General features: G+C 56.3%; 1 protein-coding gene across 1 annotated transcript; it reads right to left on the bottom strand.

The window, feature by feature from the left end:
• Positions 1 to 1,015: 1,015 nt before the first annotated feature.
• On the bottom strand, positions 1,016 to 15,081 carry PRDM12 (PR/SET domain 12). Its single transcript, XM_077850408.1, has 5 exons — positions 14,859 to 15,081; positions 12,897 to 13,087; positions 11,315 to 11,470; positions 2,724 to 2,835; positions 1,016 to 1,431 (listed from the first exon to the last, which is right to left on the bottom strand). Exons 1-5 carry the CDS (start codon positions 15,079 to 15,081, stop codon positions 1,016 to 1,018), a joined length of 1,098 nt encoding a protein of 365 aa, XP_077706534.1.
• Between the last annotated feature and the right edge of the window lie 1,415 nt (positions 15,082 to 16,496).

Genomic DNA, 16,496 nt, shown 5'->3' with positions numbered 1-16,496 from the left:
AAGTGACCATTTTCTGGAAGTAGAACACAGTTTCTTGAAAACTCTATACATTTTACACTTTTCATTATTATTATAGGTTCTTTATTTTACAAAACGCCCTACGGAATTCGGGGACGTGACCGCAAGGTGGAACAGGCGACACCAGAGGGCGCCCAGGGCCAGAGTCTGGGGCGTCAGGGGAGGGTGCGGGCGGTCGGGGCGACCCCCTTCCCGGGCGACACCCCCTCTTGCCCCCAGGATCCCGCACTGCTGGGAAGTGCAGTCCCCGCGGAGAAGCCGGTCTTGCCCTCCTCCCGCAGGAGTGTGGCTAGAAGGGGAAGGGAAGCTTCTCCTCCCTCAGCAAAAAGTCAAGATGTAGGGGAGGAGGCACGGCTCCAACTCTCTCGTGTTACAGATGGGGAAACTGAGGCCCTAGGAGGAGCAGGGCCTAGCCCGGGTCCCCCAGTGGATACCCGTCTGCCCTCGCGCTGTCTGCCCCGCGCCTCGCCCCTCCCCCTCCCCCTCCCCGGGAGCCGGCTGTGGGGTAAGGGGGCCAGAAGGACAGAAGGGTCCGCCTGCCGGGAAGAGCAGGTCTTGGGTCTCTTCTGGTTGCCCCAGTGCCCCGCCGGCCCCCAACTCTCAAGGTCGTGTCCGTGACTTGCAACATCGCGGGGCACCAGCCCCAGGGGGCAGCCGGAGGGGCCCCGCTCCCTCCCCCAAGGATGCCGGCCCGCGCGGCCCGCGCCACAGCAGCGGGGGGACTCGGGGGGTGGAGCCGGGCGTGGGGACCCCGAGCACGGGCTGGGTGGCCTGCAAAGGGACGCTGCCCCTCGGTGTCCTCACCTGCGAGACGGAGCGAAGACCATATGCCTAAGGGGGCACTGGTGGGGCGCCCCGGCCTCCTGCGGCGGGGGAGGTGGAGTCCGGATGGAGCAGCCCAGGCCGGCTCTCCGCGGGCAGCGGGCAGGAGGCGCGTGCGCGTGCGCGGAGGGGCGGGGCGGGGCGAGGCGCGTGCGCGTGCGCGTGCGCGGGGCGCTCACAGCACCATGGCCGGCAGGTGGTGCGCCGCGGCGGCGGCGGCGGCGGCGGCGGCGAGCGCGGGCGCGTGCGCGTGCGGCGCGGGCAGCGCGGGCGAGTGCGCCTGCAGCGCGGCGCTGGGCGGCCGGTGGCGCGCGCTCTTCTGGTGGGCGCGCAGGCCGGCCAGCTGCGAGTAGGCGCTCTGGCACACCTGGCACTTGTAGGGGCGCTCGCCCGTGTGCAGGCGCACGTGGTTGCGCAGCGTGGACGACTGGCTGAAGCGGCGGTTGCAGAAGCGGCACACGAAGGGCTTGTCCAGCGTGTGGATGCGCATGTGCGAGCGCAGGTTGCTGCGCGAGTTGAAGCCGCGGTGGCAGATGACGCAGCGCATGCGGCCCGCGGTGCCCGCCGCCGAGTCCGCCGGGTGAAAGTCCTCTGGCCGCGCGGGCGGGGCCCGGGAGGCAGGCGGGGAGGGGGGAGAGAGAGCAGCCTCGTTACGACCCGCGCCGCCGCGGCCCCGCCCCCACGCCCCCCCCCTCCCCGCGCTCCTCCCCGGGCCCCGCCGCGCACCCCGCCTCGGGTCCACGCGGGTGGGGTGAAGCTCTGCGCGGCCAGAGGGCGAGAGGGGCGCGGGGAGCCCGGCTTGGGGTCAGATAGGAGCTGGCCTCCACACCTTGATGTGAGGCCTCAGGGACTCCGTGACTTCACCTCCAAGCCTCAACGTCCTCATCTGTAAATCGGGGACCTGCCACGACCTCACGGAGCTATCTATGCACGACTCCACGAGATGATCACACAAAGCTGCACTTTACCTCCCTTAGCCTGTTTACGGGAAGTACCTGACTCAAAGTAGCCTTCTGTAAATGGTAGCCTTCCATAAAAGGCTCCCCCCACCTCAAAAAAAAAAAAAAAAACCACCACCCTTTCATTTTTTCATCCCACAAATATTTACTGAATGCCTACTATGTACAGGGCACTGCGCCTCACCTTCCTCATTGCTGAGATGGAGGTAAGAGTATTACCCCCATAAGCCCGCTGTGAGCCTCAGAGAAATTACTGTTTGTAAAACATTAGCTGCAGAGCAAGGGCTGTATTAGTTCAAGGGTTTTATGAGGACCCAAAAGGGATGATACCTGTGAAAGGTTTAGCTCAATACTTGGCATGAACTAGGTCTTGAGCAAATGATGCCGGTCGTGTTTGTTGACTGGTGTCCCCCACAACATACACACACAGGCACACTCTGCCCCACCTTCATTCAACAGGTTTATACCAAGCATCTATACCAGGGACAGAGGGAAATGCACACTATCAAGGCTGGAAGGGTGTTTAAAGATCATCTCGCCCAACATCTTGCCTTTACAGATGGAAAAACTGAAACCCAGAGCCATTCCCAACATTGTACAGCAGAACTGGAACTCAATCCAGGCTCCCACTGCTTGGCCTCTTGCCCCTTCTACCTCACCCTCTGCCTCTCTGGTGCCCCCCACCCCAGCCTGCCCTCAGACAATTTATTTTGTCCGGAAAACCCACAGCCATTGGTGTCCAGATTATGGTGGTGACTCTGGGGGCACTGGCCTGCTTGAGCAGGTAGTCTCATGGGCTCCATACTGCTGAAGATTGAACCAGGGTCCCTGGAGACCAGGAGCCTCCTTGCCGCAAACACATGCATACACTCATTCTGAGTTCCAGGGGTCCCCTGTCATTATGGCCTCATGGAGACTACCTACCATGCTTGTTCTTTTTCTGCTCCTCCTCCAGCCCAGGCACACCAGGGATCCCCAGGAAGGTGTTGTGTGAGTTCCCATACCACACCAGCAGCTCCTGGTCAGGAGGAATCATCTACAGGGAAGAAAGCAAGGTGAGGTCAGGGAGACAGCAGTCCCGGGCGGGGGTGGTAGTAGTGGTGGCCGTGTGAGAGTCAGGGTCTCTGCACATCCTCCTGCAGCCAGGAGGCAGCTGTCCTGCACCTGCCATGGAGATGTGCATCCAGTCTCAGCCCTGAGGAAGCCACACTAACCTGCCCTAGCAAGCTGCATAAACCCAAAAAGCCCTAGGATGCTCTGCCCACCTGCGTCCCCCTCCCAGACCAGGCCTTCTCACTATATCTGTCCCAGCTCTGCTGCTGGGAATGGAGCTGCTGCCCAGCCATGTAAGAATCCCCAAACTGACAGCAACAGAATGGAAGCCTTGCAGCAAGTCAACGCCATGGAAGCAGGAAACCTAGAAAACTTTTCATTTCTTACTGAGAGGAACCAGAGTCAGCCAGCCCTCTGGTGTGCAGGGCTGAGCCAGATGTTCCCAAGGAGCGGGGGCTGTGGGGCACCCTATGGTACTTGGTTACATCCTGTCTGATAATGTGCTGGAAAGTCTCTCCTCCAAAACGCCCACAAGGCAGCACCACGTCACATGTACTTCCTTCCCTATCACAGGCTCTGCGTGACTCCATGCACACGTCAGATGCGAAAAAAAAGAAGCATTCGGGAGGAGGAACACCTCCACCTCAGGAAATACTGGGGGCACACAGCCTTAAACAAAATCCATCTCTACAAGGGAAAACTCCACAAATGGTGATGGTTTTCTGCTCGTCCCAGGGGAGGACCTGCACCAGGGAAATGGTGAAGGCCATTGGGAGGAAGATGTTCGCAATGACAGACCAGGGAGGCTGTGGATGGCCTGATCCTGAGGTGACCCACACTGCAGGATGTCCCAAGGGGCCCACCAGGCCTTTGGTGAAAGCCTGTTAGCCCTCCCAAGAGGGGAACCGTTAGGCCCCAACCAGCTAAGAGAAGCGAGAGAGATAGGGCACCTGCCTGGCTGGCTCGGTCGGTGGAACATGCGACTTTTGAACTGAGGGTTGTGAGTTCAAGCCCCATGTTGGGTGTAGAGATTCCTTAAAAATAAAACCTTAAAAAAAAAAAAAAAGACACTTGAAAGAGGGGACAGCCCTCACCCTCCCAAGCCTGCACCCTATACAGCTGACTTTGGCACCTATCCTGGGGGTCACTCTGTGATCTTCCCCAAGAAAGCTGGACACGCCCAGGCAGCAACTGGTTTGTTTTCCTAATGAATCCTCAACCACCTCAAAGGAGTTGAAGTGCCAAAATGAGATGGATACCATCACGGTATCTGAAATCACACAGTAGGTCCCTCTCACGCGGGCTCCCTGGTTACAGAGAAGGCCCCGCCCCTTCCACCTGCCTCTGGCCTTCGGACCTCTGCCACATGCAGGGTCCGTCTGTACCACAGCTTCCTTCCTCTGGCCAGAGCCAGGAAGACCCTCAGGCCATCACAGGCAGCTCTGCTCACCCTGAAAGGAGAGAGTTGGGAGAGGAGGAGCAGAGGAAGGAAAGTATGAGGGGGCCTAGCCACAGCCATCCTCCGAAGACTGTCTGAGGTCACCATGTCCCTGCGCCCATGGCTCATGAAGCATCAGGTCAAGCCCTCAGGGTCACTGAGTGACTAGAAGGCAGGCAGAGAGGGCCAGACCAGCTCGGATGTACAGAGTTTGACTCTGGAAGAAACCAGTACCATCCCTGAACCCAAGGAGAATCAGGTGAAGAAAGCAGACAGATTAGAATCTGGCACCATAGCAAATGTCCTCGAGGCCATTCACAGCCACAGCCATTGTCCTGGAGGCCGGTGGCAGGACAGAGCTGGAGGCGCTGCCAGAAAGCAGATGGAGAAGACAGAGGTTTTGTGAGTCCCCTAGAGAAGAGGAAATTGCAACTAAAATATTTAAGATCAATTCATTGTGAAGGAAGCTGCTCTCTGCGTGACGGTACAGATGGGCCCTCTGCTACCTGGTGCCTGGGTGACCTTCGGCAAGCACATGGCCTCTCGAAGCTTGTCTCCTCTATTGAGAGGGTGGGGGAACATGATCCCTGAGGTCCCTCATCTCTGATCACTGACTGTAAGTCACCTTGGACACTATCCCTGACCCCTGACCCCTGACCCCTGGCTTCCCTTTTCAGAATCATGGTTCTTCAAAACCAACCAGTCCCTCCCACCCCCTCATCAGACCTGTCTGAACAGGAGACAATGCTACAGAGGTCACACATGTCAGGGTCCATGTGGGCTCCCCACCTGCTGAGCATGTGACCTTGGGCAAGTTGCCTTATGTCTCTGGGCCTCAGGATTTATAAAACCGGGATAGCACCACTGCTCTGGGCTCACTGGGTCAGGGCTCAGCGGAGCCCTGCATATAAAACATTGCAGGGTGGACGGACAGAGGAGCATGTGTTCTAATTTTCCCTGAGCACAGCAATGTCTCGGGAAGCTGGCCAGGCTCTCTGGGACATCGAGTCCCCAGGTTGTCCCAACAGGGCCTGCAGTGTGGCCTGGTTAAAACCTAGGGTGCCTGGCAGCTTTGCCTTCAGAGACTGGCAACGGTACAGGCTGGGCCCGAGAGCCCCAAGGACACGAGCCCCTCCCTGGGCATCCCCAGGGAGAACACAGCCCTGCAGGGGAGGTTCAGCAAGTCCCCAGCAGATGTCACCTGAGTTGCACCTCCACCTCTGGGGGAGGGGGAGGAATCAAATATGGAAATTAGCATCAGCCTTCTCGTTTTAATTGACAATGACAATTGTTATTTAATGTTAATTGGGAGGCACCTGGGTGGCTCAGAGGTTGAGCATCTGCCTTTGGTTCAGGTCCTGATCCCTGGGTCCTGGGATGGAGTCCCATATCAGGATCCCCACAGGGAGCCTGCTTCTCCCTGTGCCGGTGTCTCTGCCTCTCTCTGTGTGTCTCTCATGAATAAATAAATAAAATCTTTTTAAAAATGTAAATTTGGGGCATCTAGGTGGCTCTCCAACCCACTTTGATACCCAAAGTCAGATGCTTAACTGACTGACTTTGGCTCAGGTCACGATCTTGGGGTCCTGGAGTGGAGCCCTGTGTCAGGCTCTGTGTCCAGAGGAGAATCCGCTTGTCCTTCCCTCTGCATGCGACTCTGCTCATGATCTCTCAGTCTCTCTCAAATAAATAAGTAAAATCTTTTTAAAAATTAAAAAATATATATATATAATAAATGCAATAACAACAGTGGTAATGTATGAGGAGAAGCCAAGAACTCTGGGCTTGCACAGATTCTAATATTATTCAACATGATTGTTTGGAATCTTGTTTTCTAAATAAGAGCTTCGACATTGACTTTAATATAAAGTGCATCACTTATTAACTAACACTTTTTTTAAATGTACTAAAATAAATCTTACTAGTTAATTTCAGAAAGTAAAACCACAATGCAGACACATTGACAAAAACGTGTAAATACATCAAGAGGATAAAGGATGAAAAGTGGCTCTCTCCCCTACCCTGGACCCCCAACCACTGTGGCCAGTTTTCTGTACATCTTTCCCCAGAAGGGTTGGTCATTTTAAGATTACTAAAAAACACTGATTTAAGGTTCCTAGGGAGCAACGTGATGGATAGACTGGCTTCTATTTTTCCACACGAGATATCTGATTTTTTAAAAATAATGAGCATTTATTACTTTTATACTATATATTTATTTTTTTAAAAAAAAGAAAATCTAGGGGCACCTGGGTGGCTCAGTCAGTTAAGCATCCATCTCTAGATTTTGGCTCAGGTCTTGATTAGTTTAGGCCCCAGTTGGTTCCACGCTGAGCATGAAGCCTACTTAAAAAAAATCTATTAAGAAGAATCTACTGGAGGGTGCTTGGGTGGCTCAGTGGTTGAGCATCTGCCTTCAGCTCAGGTCATTATCCCAGGGCCCTGGGATGGAATCCTGAATCGGGCTCCTCAAGGGAGCCCGCCTCTCCCTCTGCCTATGTCTCTGCCTCTCTCTCTGTGTTTCTCGTGAATAAATAAATAAAATCTTTAAAAAAAAAAAAAAAAGAGAATATACTGGAATTGAGAATGACAGAGATACTGAGAAGCAAGCCATCAGCACCAGGGAGGCCAGAAGTGGAGTGTCTGTTGGCTCTCAGAGCTCTGGGAAGCTAGTGGCAGCCCCTGACCTGGACACCTGGTCTCTGCTTGCTCGCTGGTACCCCTCATGCGATAACTGCAGACATCAAGACCAGGAGACCCTCAGGACCAGCAGCCTCTTCCCTGAGATCCCAGGTTCCCAGGGGCTTGGCAGCTGACTGCCTAAGAGCAAAGAACAGCCACTGTCCCCCGCCCCAGGCCTCTCAGTCCGTTGATGCTGTGGGTTCTTTACAGCCAACACTCTGGCATGGCCCTGCCAGGACTCTCCGTTGGAGCTAGGAGAACCAGAATTACAAGTGCTCTTCATTCACTTCTCTAGGCAATGGGGACTGGCTCAGGACACATGATAAACCAAATAATTCTCCCAAGAAACTGAATCCCGTACCATAAAGCCCACCTCCCCAAGGTTCTGGGAGAATGTCAGGGACTGAGTCTTCCCTTGACAAATTACATAATCTCTCAACTCATGCTTCTAATTTTTTTTTAAAGATTTTATTTATCTACTCATGAGAGACACAGAGAGAGAGGCAGAGACATAGGCAGAGGGAGAAGCAGGCGCCACGCAAAGAGCCCGATGTGGGACTCGATCCCGGGACTCCAGGATCACGCCCCAGCCCGAAGGCAGGTGCTAAACCACTGAGCCACCCAGGGATCCCTCAACTCGGGCTTCTAGACCTTCCCTACCAGCTGAGACGTTTTGTCCTGCCCCATTTCTGAATTTTTATAAATGGAAACTGATCGGATTTTGGTTTGTTTTCTTAATATAAATTTATGTCACACTGTTGAACATGCTCCCAGGAGGCTCTGACACCCTCCTTTTCCCCCCAGGCGGTACAGAAGCCCTAGTCTAGAAGGATCTCAGTGGCATCTGGATGAATATCAATTTCCATTGTACCACAGATGTCCTGACACACCAATTAATAGAGTTCTAGCAGATACATATTGGCCAGGGAGGCCTCCCAGCATGGTGACCAAGGGCTCTCTGCTCTGGGGTCAGACAGGCCTGGATTCAGATCACAGCTCAACAACCTCCTGTATCTACTCAGTTTTGTCATCATTAAAATGGGGATAGTGATAGTATGTCACAGAGCCGAGAGGACTCAATTCTTAAAAATTTGCTAAGAACCTTAGCATGGTACCAGCGTGTGGTAAATGCCCCATGGATGATGGCATTATTAATGATGCTTATTATTAATAATCAGAGTGCCCTAACTGCATCCACCCATGAGCAAAGTCAAAAGAAAAATAGTGCCAAGAAAAGCGGACATGGGATTCTGGGGCAGCAGGCTAAATCACTTGGGTGCTTGAAATGAGAAGGCAAATAGCAGAAAGGAAGAGCCCACACTTCAGGGCACAATAATCTGCCAAAACATAGAGAGGGGACAGATGGAAATTTTCTTTCCAGTTCTAGAGTCCAAAGCTTTCATAACTTATTCCTAAATCCCTTCCTTGCACTGAAGTTTGGCATCAAAGGTCTTGCTTGCTGGGGTAGCTGGTTTTGTTGAGAATGGGGTCCATATGTTCCCCTTTTGATCCACCTCCCATCACCTGCAGAAAGACTTATTCATTCAACATTGAATGGTCACTTGCTATATGCTGGGCACTTCCTAGAAATGTCATTTTCGGCACCTCACATTATAGTAAGTTCTTCTGTGGTTGAATCGATGAGGAGAATGCCCCAGGAATAGCATCTGTAGATCCAGCCAGATGCCAATCCCACCTGAGGGTTCTCCACGGACTGGCTGGCCTTGAAACCTCATCTCCATTTGGAGAGCTATTATTTTGACTTTGTGGAAAATTTGAGAGCAGCAACAGTGTGTCCTGCTTATTGGATAAAATGTGCCTTCCTTTTTTTTTTTTTGGCGAGTAATGGGTTACAGTTATGGAATATAAATGGCAATTCTAAGTGACAGAGTAAGAAAATGGATCACGGCAAAGACCCATCCCCCTGGCTAACTCGTACACATGCACAGAATAAACCGTCCATGTATTCCAGAGACTTCAGGGAGTGGCCTGGGGGACAAGCAATTTCTTCTGGTGAAGCCTAGAAGGGCCCATGAACCCTGGCCTCTGCCTAGCAGCACCATGGGTTGTCATACCGGCCCAGATACACCGCTGGTGCAGTAAGTGGAATCTGACATTGCCGCAGAATAGTTTGAGAAAACTGCCACCATGAGAAAGGTGCCCAGCTTTGCTGATTAAAACTAAAATGATTAAAAGTAGAATGACAGTGAAGTGATATTTTGTGTTTCCTTGTCCCTCAAACAGTCCTCAATCTCCGCAGGTTTGCTACCTCTGGGCAAGCATTAGCAGCAAATCAGTGGTATCTAGCTCACGGTATCCTATATGATGCTATTTCTTTTTCCAAGTTAAATCCTTTTATCAAGTTAAATCCTGATGAAGTATAGATGACTTTTTTTTTTAATCTTATAAATTCAGAATATTGCCTGGAGATAGTATTCAGCCACTTTGCTCTCTGACTTCGGATTTCTGTAGAAATTTCCTTCCTTCCTTCCTTCCTTCCTTCCTTCCTTCCTTCCTTCCTTCCTTCCTTCCTTCCTTCCTTCCTTCTTTCTTTCTTTCCTCTGTAGAAATTTTGATTACTATTTCCTGGCTCTGCTGAGCCATCAGCCCGTGTGACCTGTGCAGGGAGATGAGCTGACACCTCCGAGTCGGCCCCAGCCAAGAGTCCTTTGGCCTGAATCTTACAAGCATTCCCACTGTCTCTTGTGCGTGCATGTGTTTGAGTGGAGGAATGGAACGACTATGTGTCATCTCATCTGTATCAGGATGGCAGGAAGCAGTGCACGAATGTGAGGATGTGTGTGTGAGCCTGAGAAGGTGAAGATCCTGGAGGATGCTCTCTGCTGGAAGTGAGGTTCAGCCACACCTGAGGCTGATTCTAGAATGTCTTGTGGGGAGTCCTTGTTCCCACAGGGTGGTGGCCCAGTCAGATGATCACAGGAGCCACCTTTGTCCTAGGCTTGGGACACCTTTAGTACTACCTTCACACGGCCCCACTCTGTTCCACTTCATTTGAATGCCAGTCCAGAAACTGGGCACCTTTTTTACCCTCCACTTTCAGTCCTCCCAGAGTCCACCTCTCAGCTGGGACCCACACCCTGACCACACCAGTCCCCAGGCCAAGACCATTCTGCCGTTATCTCTGGGATATTTCCTGGACCCTAGTTCTTGAGGGATAACTGGACCTCAGTTCCAGAAGCTGCTAGGCCCCAGTACCCCTCAGGCCTTAGAAGGACTTGAGGCTCTGAGTTCCAGGGAGAAAAAAAGGACTGTAGGGAAATCATTCTCTGGCCCTGGGAGACCTCGTTCGGACCTCTCCAAAACTCAACCAAGCCCAGCCCCACCCAGGAGGACATTGTGCCTTTTTCCAGTAGGGCAGTGGAAGCATGAGGTCTAGGCAAGGGTTGGGGGGGAGCATCCCTCCCCCGCCCCCACAGCACTTCCTACCAATCTGCCATGAGCAAGGAGGGCAGCTTGTCCCACTCCTGGGCCAGATGCTGAGCAAATTTCCTGCCAAGAGACACTGTCCAGGGAGGGTTCCGACAGCATGGCCCCACCATGGCTACCACCACTCGGCTTGCTTTGGGCCATCAGCCCCTCCTCATACACCACGAGCTTTTCTGCCTCTGCCTGAGGTCTCCCGATGGAGAACACCTCCTTTTTCCATCCTGCTGAACCTTCCAGGGACCTCGGCCTGGCTTAGCTACCCACAAACACAGGATGTGATATTTATCTGCTGCTACCTTTCCCTTTCCCTCACCTCTAAGAAATTCCACCCAGCACAGGCATTAGTACTAACATCCCCCCCCCCCCCCCAGTGCCCGGTAAGAGCCTCTGCCACCAAGTGAACCCAGCATCCTTGTCTGCAAACTGTGGATAATTGAAGAATCTTCACTCGTGGATTAAACATGCAAGGATTAGAAAGGATAATGCAGACACAGCCTAGAAGAAGCCTTACACACCGAGTGATAGATGTGCCATAGCTGAGGCTAGAGTCATGATCCGTGTGTCATCAGTGTCCCATGCATGCAGAACAAGGGACAACACACAGCTAAAATGCTGCAGACCCTCACTGGGGACCTCACTGTGGAGGTGCTCATGACATCCGCAATGGCATAAAGTCTGAAGTTCTGTCCTTTCTGATCTACAGCCCAGAAGCTGCCATGAAGCTCATGCTCCCAGAGACCATGATGCCAGGGCCCCAGTCCTACGGCCTGGGCAGGGCCAGAGGGGCCAGCATCAATGCTCCTCCATCTCCCGAAGTCCCTGGATGTGGCTGCCTGCACGCCTTCTCCTGGCTGTATCCCTTCCCGGCTTCATACACAACGGCACACACACTCACCTCAATGGCCTTATAGAAGATGCTGGTGCCAATCTGGACAACCTCCAGATTCTGTTCCTGCTCATTTCGTGCACACTTGATGTAGGTCATCCAGCTTCGGTGGTCCTCCTGGCTGGCATCAATGAAGTAGCGCACCGTGCCATCCTCATTAAACACCTGCATGCAGGTAAATTAGGGACCTGGGAGTGAGGCAGGCTGGGTCACATGTGCCACCTGTGGCCAGGCCAGGCCCGTGCTGGCATATCTGCACACACTCTGTTCTCACAACAGCCCCAGGAAGGGGGAGCAGCTGTCATCATCTCAGTTTTCCGGCTGAGAAAAGGGAGGCTCTAAGCAATGCAGTGACTTGCCTGAGGCTAGCCAGCTAGAAGTGACCAACAGAGTCGTCTCCAGGGCCCCACAGACTCCTGCTGCCATGTGCTCCCCTTCACCGAAAGAAAAAGGGTTCTTCGTAAGGGGAGATGCAGAGCAGCGGAGAGCACAGACCAGGACCCCCAAGGGGGACACAGGAGCCTGGAGAGGGAAGGCTGCCTCACCGTGGCACCCTGATCTGTCCTAAGCACTCCCGTGGGAGCTTAGCTTAAGAGTACTCAGAGATCAAACTGGACCCCAACTTCCTAACCTAGCAACAAATGGAGAAGATAACTACTGCCCAGGCCTCCAGGGAGGGAGGAGGTGAGGTCAGGAGAGGCCTCTGGACCTTTGCTCTGTTCCCTTCCTCCTGTTCCTGTGACCAGAGGCAAGATTTGTCACATTGGGCTCCTCCAAGGACTGTCTGGTGAGGGCTGTAGGGGAGATTTGTGATGGGAAGGAAATGAGATTAGGGAGAGGGTGCTCCAGCCTGGCCTCTGCAAGGTGAGAGCCCCAGGAGGAGGAAGTGCTTCGGGAGTGGCTTTGTCCTAACGGTGGTCCACCGTGGCTTCTGGCACTGTCAGCAGAGAGGAGGGTCAGAAGGCCCTGGATGGAGGCCTTTCTGAGCTTCAGTTTCCTTCTGTAAAATGGGAATAATAATTCACGGGGCTGAAATCATTTGACGGAATGCGAGCCCCTGACTCAGATAGCTGACTCAAAGCCAGTTGGTCCCGGATCATTTCCAGGCATCATTATTCTGCCTGGGTTGAAAAGCCCATTCTTAGGAAGCACTGGCCCCTTCCATTCTCCATACTAGCCACCCTCACTCCCAGGCTAGGGTGGTGCAGAGGGGCTTTTCTCGCAGCCTCCTCCAAAGAAAAAGAATCCAGGTGGCTGGGAGGTCCCTCCCAGGGTTGGCTTCCCAGCTTTCCGTACAACCCGGGGCAAGCAGGCAAGCGACAGGGCCTCCTGGGTCTCAATGCCCTCCTCTGTGAAGTAGGGCCAACAGCAGTCCCTAGGGTTGGCCAGAGGAAAAACTGTAAGATTTTCAAACAATGGCTTTAGCAGCATGGTTTGGGGAGGCACCTCAAGCCATAGGGCAGTAGGATCCCCGCTCGGGGAGCAATGGGTCTCAGGCGCCCCAAGCGCCCAGCAGTGGCGACAGGGACAGAGTGGCCACTGTCTGGGGCCAGTCCCAGCTGCACCCCTCTCCTCCCTGGCCCTCACCTACCTCCCACATAAGGTTGTTGTTCTTGCAGATGTCCACGTGCTCCGGGGCGATGACTCGGCCAGTGAAGGGACCCATCTCGGTGCCCGCTTTGATCCACGTCTTGGAGAAGATGCCGAGGCCCTCGCCTGGGATGGAACTCTGTGCGATGATCACCTCCGCCGGCAGCACCAGGCTGGACAGCTTCTGCACCTCTGTGACCACCACGGGGGTGGGGTGGGGTTCCAGGTCAGAGTCTGAGACTGGGGACAGCCAGCCCTTCCCCGCTGGAGACCCAGGCCAGTGCTGCCCGGCCAGACCAACCTCAGGCCCACCCTGGAATAACTCGGGAGAAGTCACTGGGGTGTGTGTGTGTGCACAGAGGAGTGGGGGAAGTGGAGGGACTGGTGCTCAGCTCAGGAGTCTCCTCTGTTTGCATCCTGGGGACACTCTGTACCCTCCAAAGCTCTCGAGAGGTGCTTTGGGGCTCATTTCTAAGGTGTTTGTTTTGTCTCTCCACTAATTCTCAAAGCATCCACAACTATCCTGCCCTCCACCCTGCAAGAATTTAAGAACTACTGTGCCCACAACAGCCTGTCGTTTTTTTTACAAAGGGTAAACTGAGGCCAGCTCCCATGAGGAGGTGATAGTCAAGCCGAGACGGCCCTTCCTCGTGAAGCCGGGCGCTCACGGTGCCTCTCTGCACTGAACACAGGGCGCTGTCGAAAGGACCCCTTGTGCGACTCGGAGCTCTGGCTACCCATTCCGGGGTGCGGAGGCCTCGCGGCGCCTCGGGCCAGCCGGCTACAGCGCTGGGAAGAGACCTCAGGCGGAGAAAGCTCAAAAGGAACGCGGGCTGCGGGTGTGACCCGGGGGCCACCTGTGTCTCCCGGGGTGCCCGGGATCTGGGGTGCCAGAAACGGTGGCGCTGGGGCCCAGGCCAGCCCTGAAGTCGCCTCTCTGGGCGGGAAAGAGCTGGGCGGCCCCCAGCCTCCCCCCCTCCCCCCCGGGGGTCCCTGCCGGCCTGGCAGCCCGAGTGGGGGCGGCCTCCGTGTCTTACAAGGTTCCCCTCTAAGCTACCTGGGAAAATAGGCGGCGAGCCGGCCCGCTGAAAGGGGGGGGTTAAACGGTGTCCATTGCGGCGCGGCCGGCAATTTGTCACGCTGTTAAAGTGATAGCATTCATTCGGCTCCATTCGAAAGAAATTGCTAATTCTAAATTCATTAGCCCTGGAAGAATGCTGTAGCAGTAAATTGTAGCTCAATGCGGAGGGGACTTGTTTAAAAGGGGCCGAGGAATTCCCCTTACAAAAAGGGGGGATTAGATGGTTGACATAGCGTGAATGGAAGTGGAATTAGTCTGCACGGTAAATTAAGAGAGGAACAGAAATCGTCACGGGGGAAGAGAGGGCGACGCGCAGAGATGCCAGCGCCGGGGAAAGATATTGTTTGCAGGTTGATGAATGAGGAATAAGAACTTGAGACATCTTAAAGAAAAGAAACTTTTCTCGCTCTCTTTCTCTCCCTCGCTCCCTCGGCGGCTTTCTCTGCGGGCCCGCCCGCCCTCCGCCCTCCTCCCCAGCCCCCCTGCCTTTTAAAGTTCTCGGTTTAAGTGGGAACTTTCGCGGGTCAAGCCCAAGTTAACTAAATGAATTTTAAACCCCTTCTTTTTGAGTCAACTGCTATTACACGCCTAGTAAGGCTTTAAATGCCGGGAACCCGCCGGCTCAAAGGGGTGAGGGGCGGGCAGGAGGGGGGCGCGGGGGGCGCAGGGCCCGGGCTGCCCGGACGCCGCGATGCCCTCTCCAGCCGCGCCGGGCGCCGAGCCGCTTCCCGCCCCCGCTCGGGCTTGGAAACTGAGGCCCACCGCGCGTCTGCCCCGCCCTGGTTGGCGCGAGCTGCCGCGGCCCCCGGGCGTCGCCAGGCTGGGACCCCGGCGCCGCGGGGGAAGGGGCGCCCCGGCCTCGGCCTCGACGGCGCGACTCACCGCCGGAGAAGGACTGCGCCAGGACCTCGGCGGTGAAGGCTGTCTTGGGGCTGGCGTGGTGGCTCTTGTCTTCGAACAGCTGCTCGCCCAGCACGTTGCGCCAGCGGCCGTACAGGAAGCTGTGCAGGATGTCGGAGGTGATGACCTCGGCCAGCGCCAGCCCCGGCGCCTTCAGCCCGGTCTTGAGCACCAGGGCCTCAGCCGGGAGCACGGAGCCCATCATGGGCGGTCCGGGGCTCGCCGGCGCCGGGGACGGACGGCCGGGCCGACGCGGGGAGGTGGCGGGCGGGCGAGAGGGCAGCGGAGGCGCGAGAGAAGAGGGCTGCGCTGGAGGAGAAGGACGAGGAGCAGGGGGAGGACGGGGACGACGGCGGGGAGGAGGAGGAGGAGGAGGAGCAGGAGGGGGAGGACGCAGGAGGGAGCGGGAGGCGAGGCGGGCTGGGAGGAAAGTGAACGAGGGGGAGCGAGGCGGAGAGGGAGCGAGAGATGGAGAAATCAGCAGAGGCGGCTGACGGCGCGGAGGGCTGGAGAGCCGGGGTGGGGGTGGGGTGGGGTGGGGTGGGGTGGAGGCGGAGGCGGGTGCGGGGGTGCGGCCGGGTGGGAGGCGGGTGGCTGCGGAGAGACGGCGGCAGGGGCTCTCGGACGCGCGCTTGCCTCTCACACACCGGCCCGGACGGTCTTCCCCTTGGCACAATCTCAGCGCCTTTATAGGAGCCGCAGTGACCCTCCTAATTGGTTATTAATGACCCCCTGACGTCGGACAGACTTGTTGTACCCGGCCGGGCCCGAGGAGCCCTCGTCGCGAGAGCTCAAGGGGCGGGGGCGCGCGGGCCGCTCCGAATTGTCCCCGTTCGCTCCTCCCGCCCCTGCCGGGCCCTTCCTCCCCCCCTCCTCTTCCTCCTCCTCTCCCCGTGGGAAGCGCCGGGCAGGGAGGGAGGCCCAGCCCGCGGCGAGGAGAGGAGGGGACGGAGCCGGGGAGGGGGCGCGGCGAGGCCCGCTTGGACTCCGGGGACCCGGCTGGACAGGAGGGGACGCCCGCCCGCCCGCCCGCCGCCCAGGCCGCATCTGCGCTGCCCGTCCCGGGCCGCCGGGCCCGGTGTCCACCTCGCCTGAGACGCCGGCCCTCCCCGCGCCCGCGCCTCCGGAGCTCCGGGTCCCAGAACGCAGGCCGCGCTGCTGGAGCCCGGCGCTTCGCTTCAAACGGGCCGCTCAACCGTGCCGCTCGCTGCTCGCCGCGGAGCGTGAAACTCTTGCCCGGGCGGCGGACAGGGCAGCGGCCAACATTGGGGCTGGGCCCTGCCCGCGACGGCGTCATGGGCCACCGGCTCCCCACTCTCGGGCGGCTTGGGACCGAAATCCTCACTGGCCGTGGGTTGCCCAGAATAGGCTTTTCGGTTGGAGACCGGGGTGGGGGGGATGGAAAGGGGTCTCCGGACAGTCCTGAGTGGGAGCAGCCGCGCTCCAGTGCCATCGATCTCCGAACCTGCAGGCGGCTCCAGGCCGGGCTGCAGTGCACGCCGGGCTTGGGGCTCCCGCCTCCCAGCTCCTTCATCAGCTGCGACCTAGGGAAGACCGCTGCGTTCTGCACTCCTTCCTTCTAGCCTCCTAGTTCTCGTTCTTTCTCTTCCGACCTCCCCC

The sequence above is a fragment of the Canis aureus genome, chromosome 16 (genome assembly GCF_053574225.1).
Source record: "Canis aureus isolate CA01 chromosome 16, VMU_Caureus_v.1.0, whole genome shotgun sequence".
NCBI lineage: Eukaryota > Metazoa > Chordata > Mammalia > Carnivora > Canidae > Canis > Canis aureus.
Note: the sequence above shows the minus strand (reverse complement) of the source record. Positions and strands in the feature narration are given on the sequence as shown.

Coding starts and splice junctions, on each gene's coding strand:
- PRDM12 (XM_077850408.1), bottom strand. CDS start 15,081: ATGATGGGCTCCGTGCTCCCGGCTGAGGCCCTGGTGCTCAAGACCGGG. Junction 11,471..12,896: donor ACAACAACCTTATGTGGGAG/GTAGGTGAGGGC, acceptor ACCTGCATGCAG/GTGTTTAATGAGGATGGCAC. Junction 2,836..11,314: donor TCTTCTATAAGGCCATTGAG/GTGAGTGTGTGT, acceptor TCTTCCCTGTAG/ATGATTCCTCCTGACCAGGA.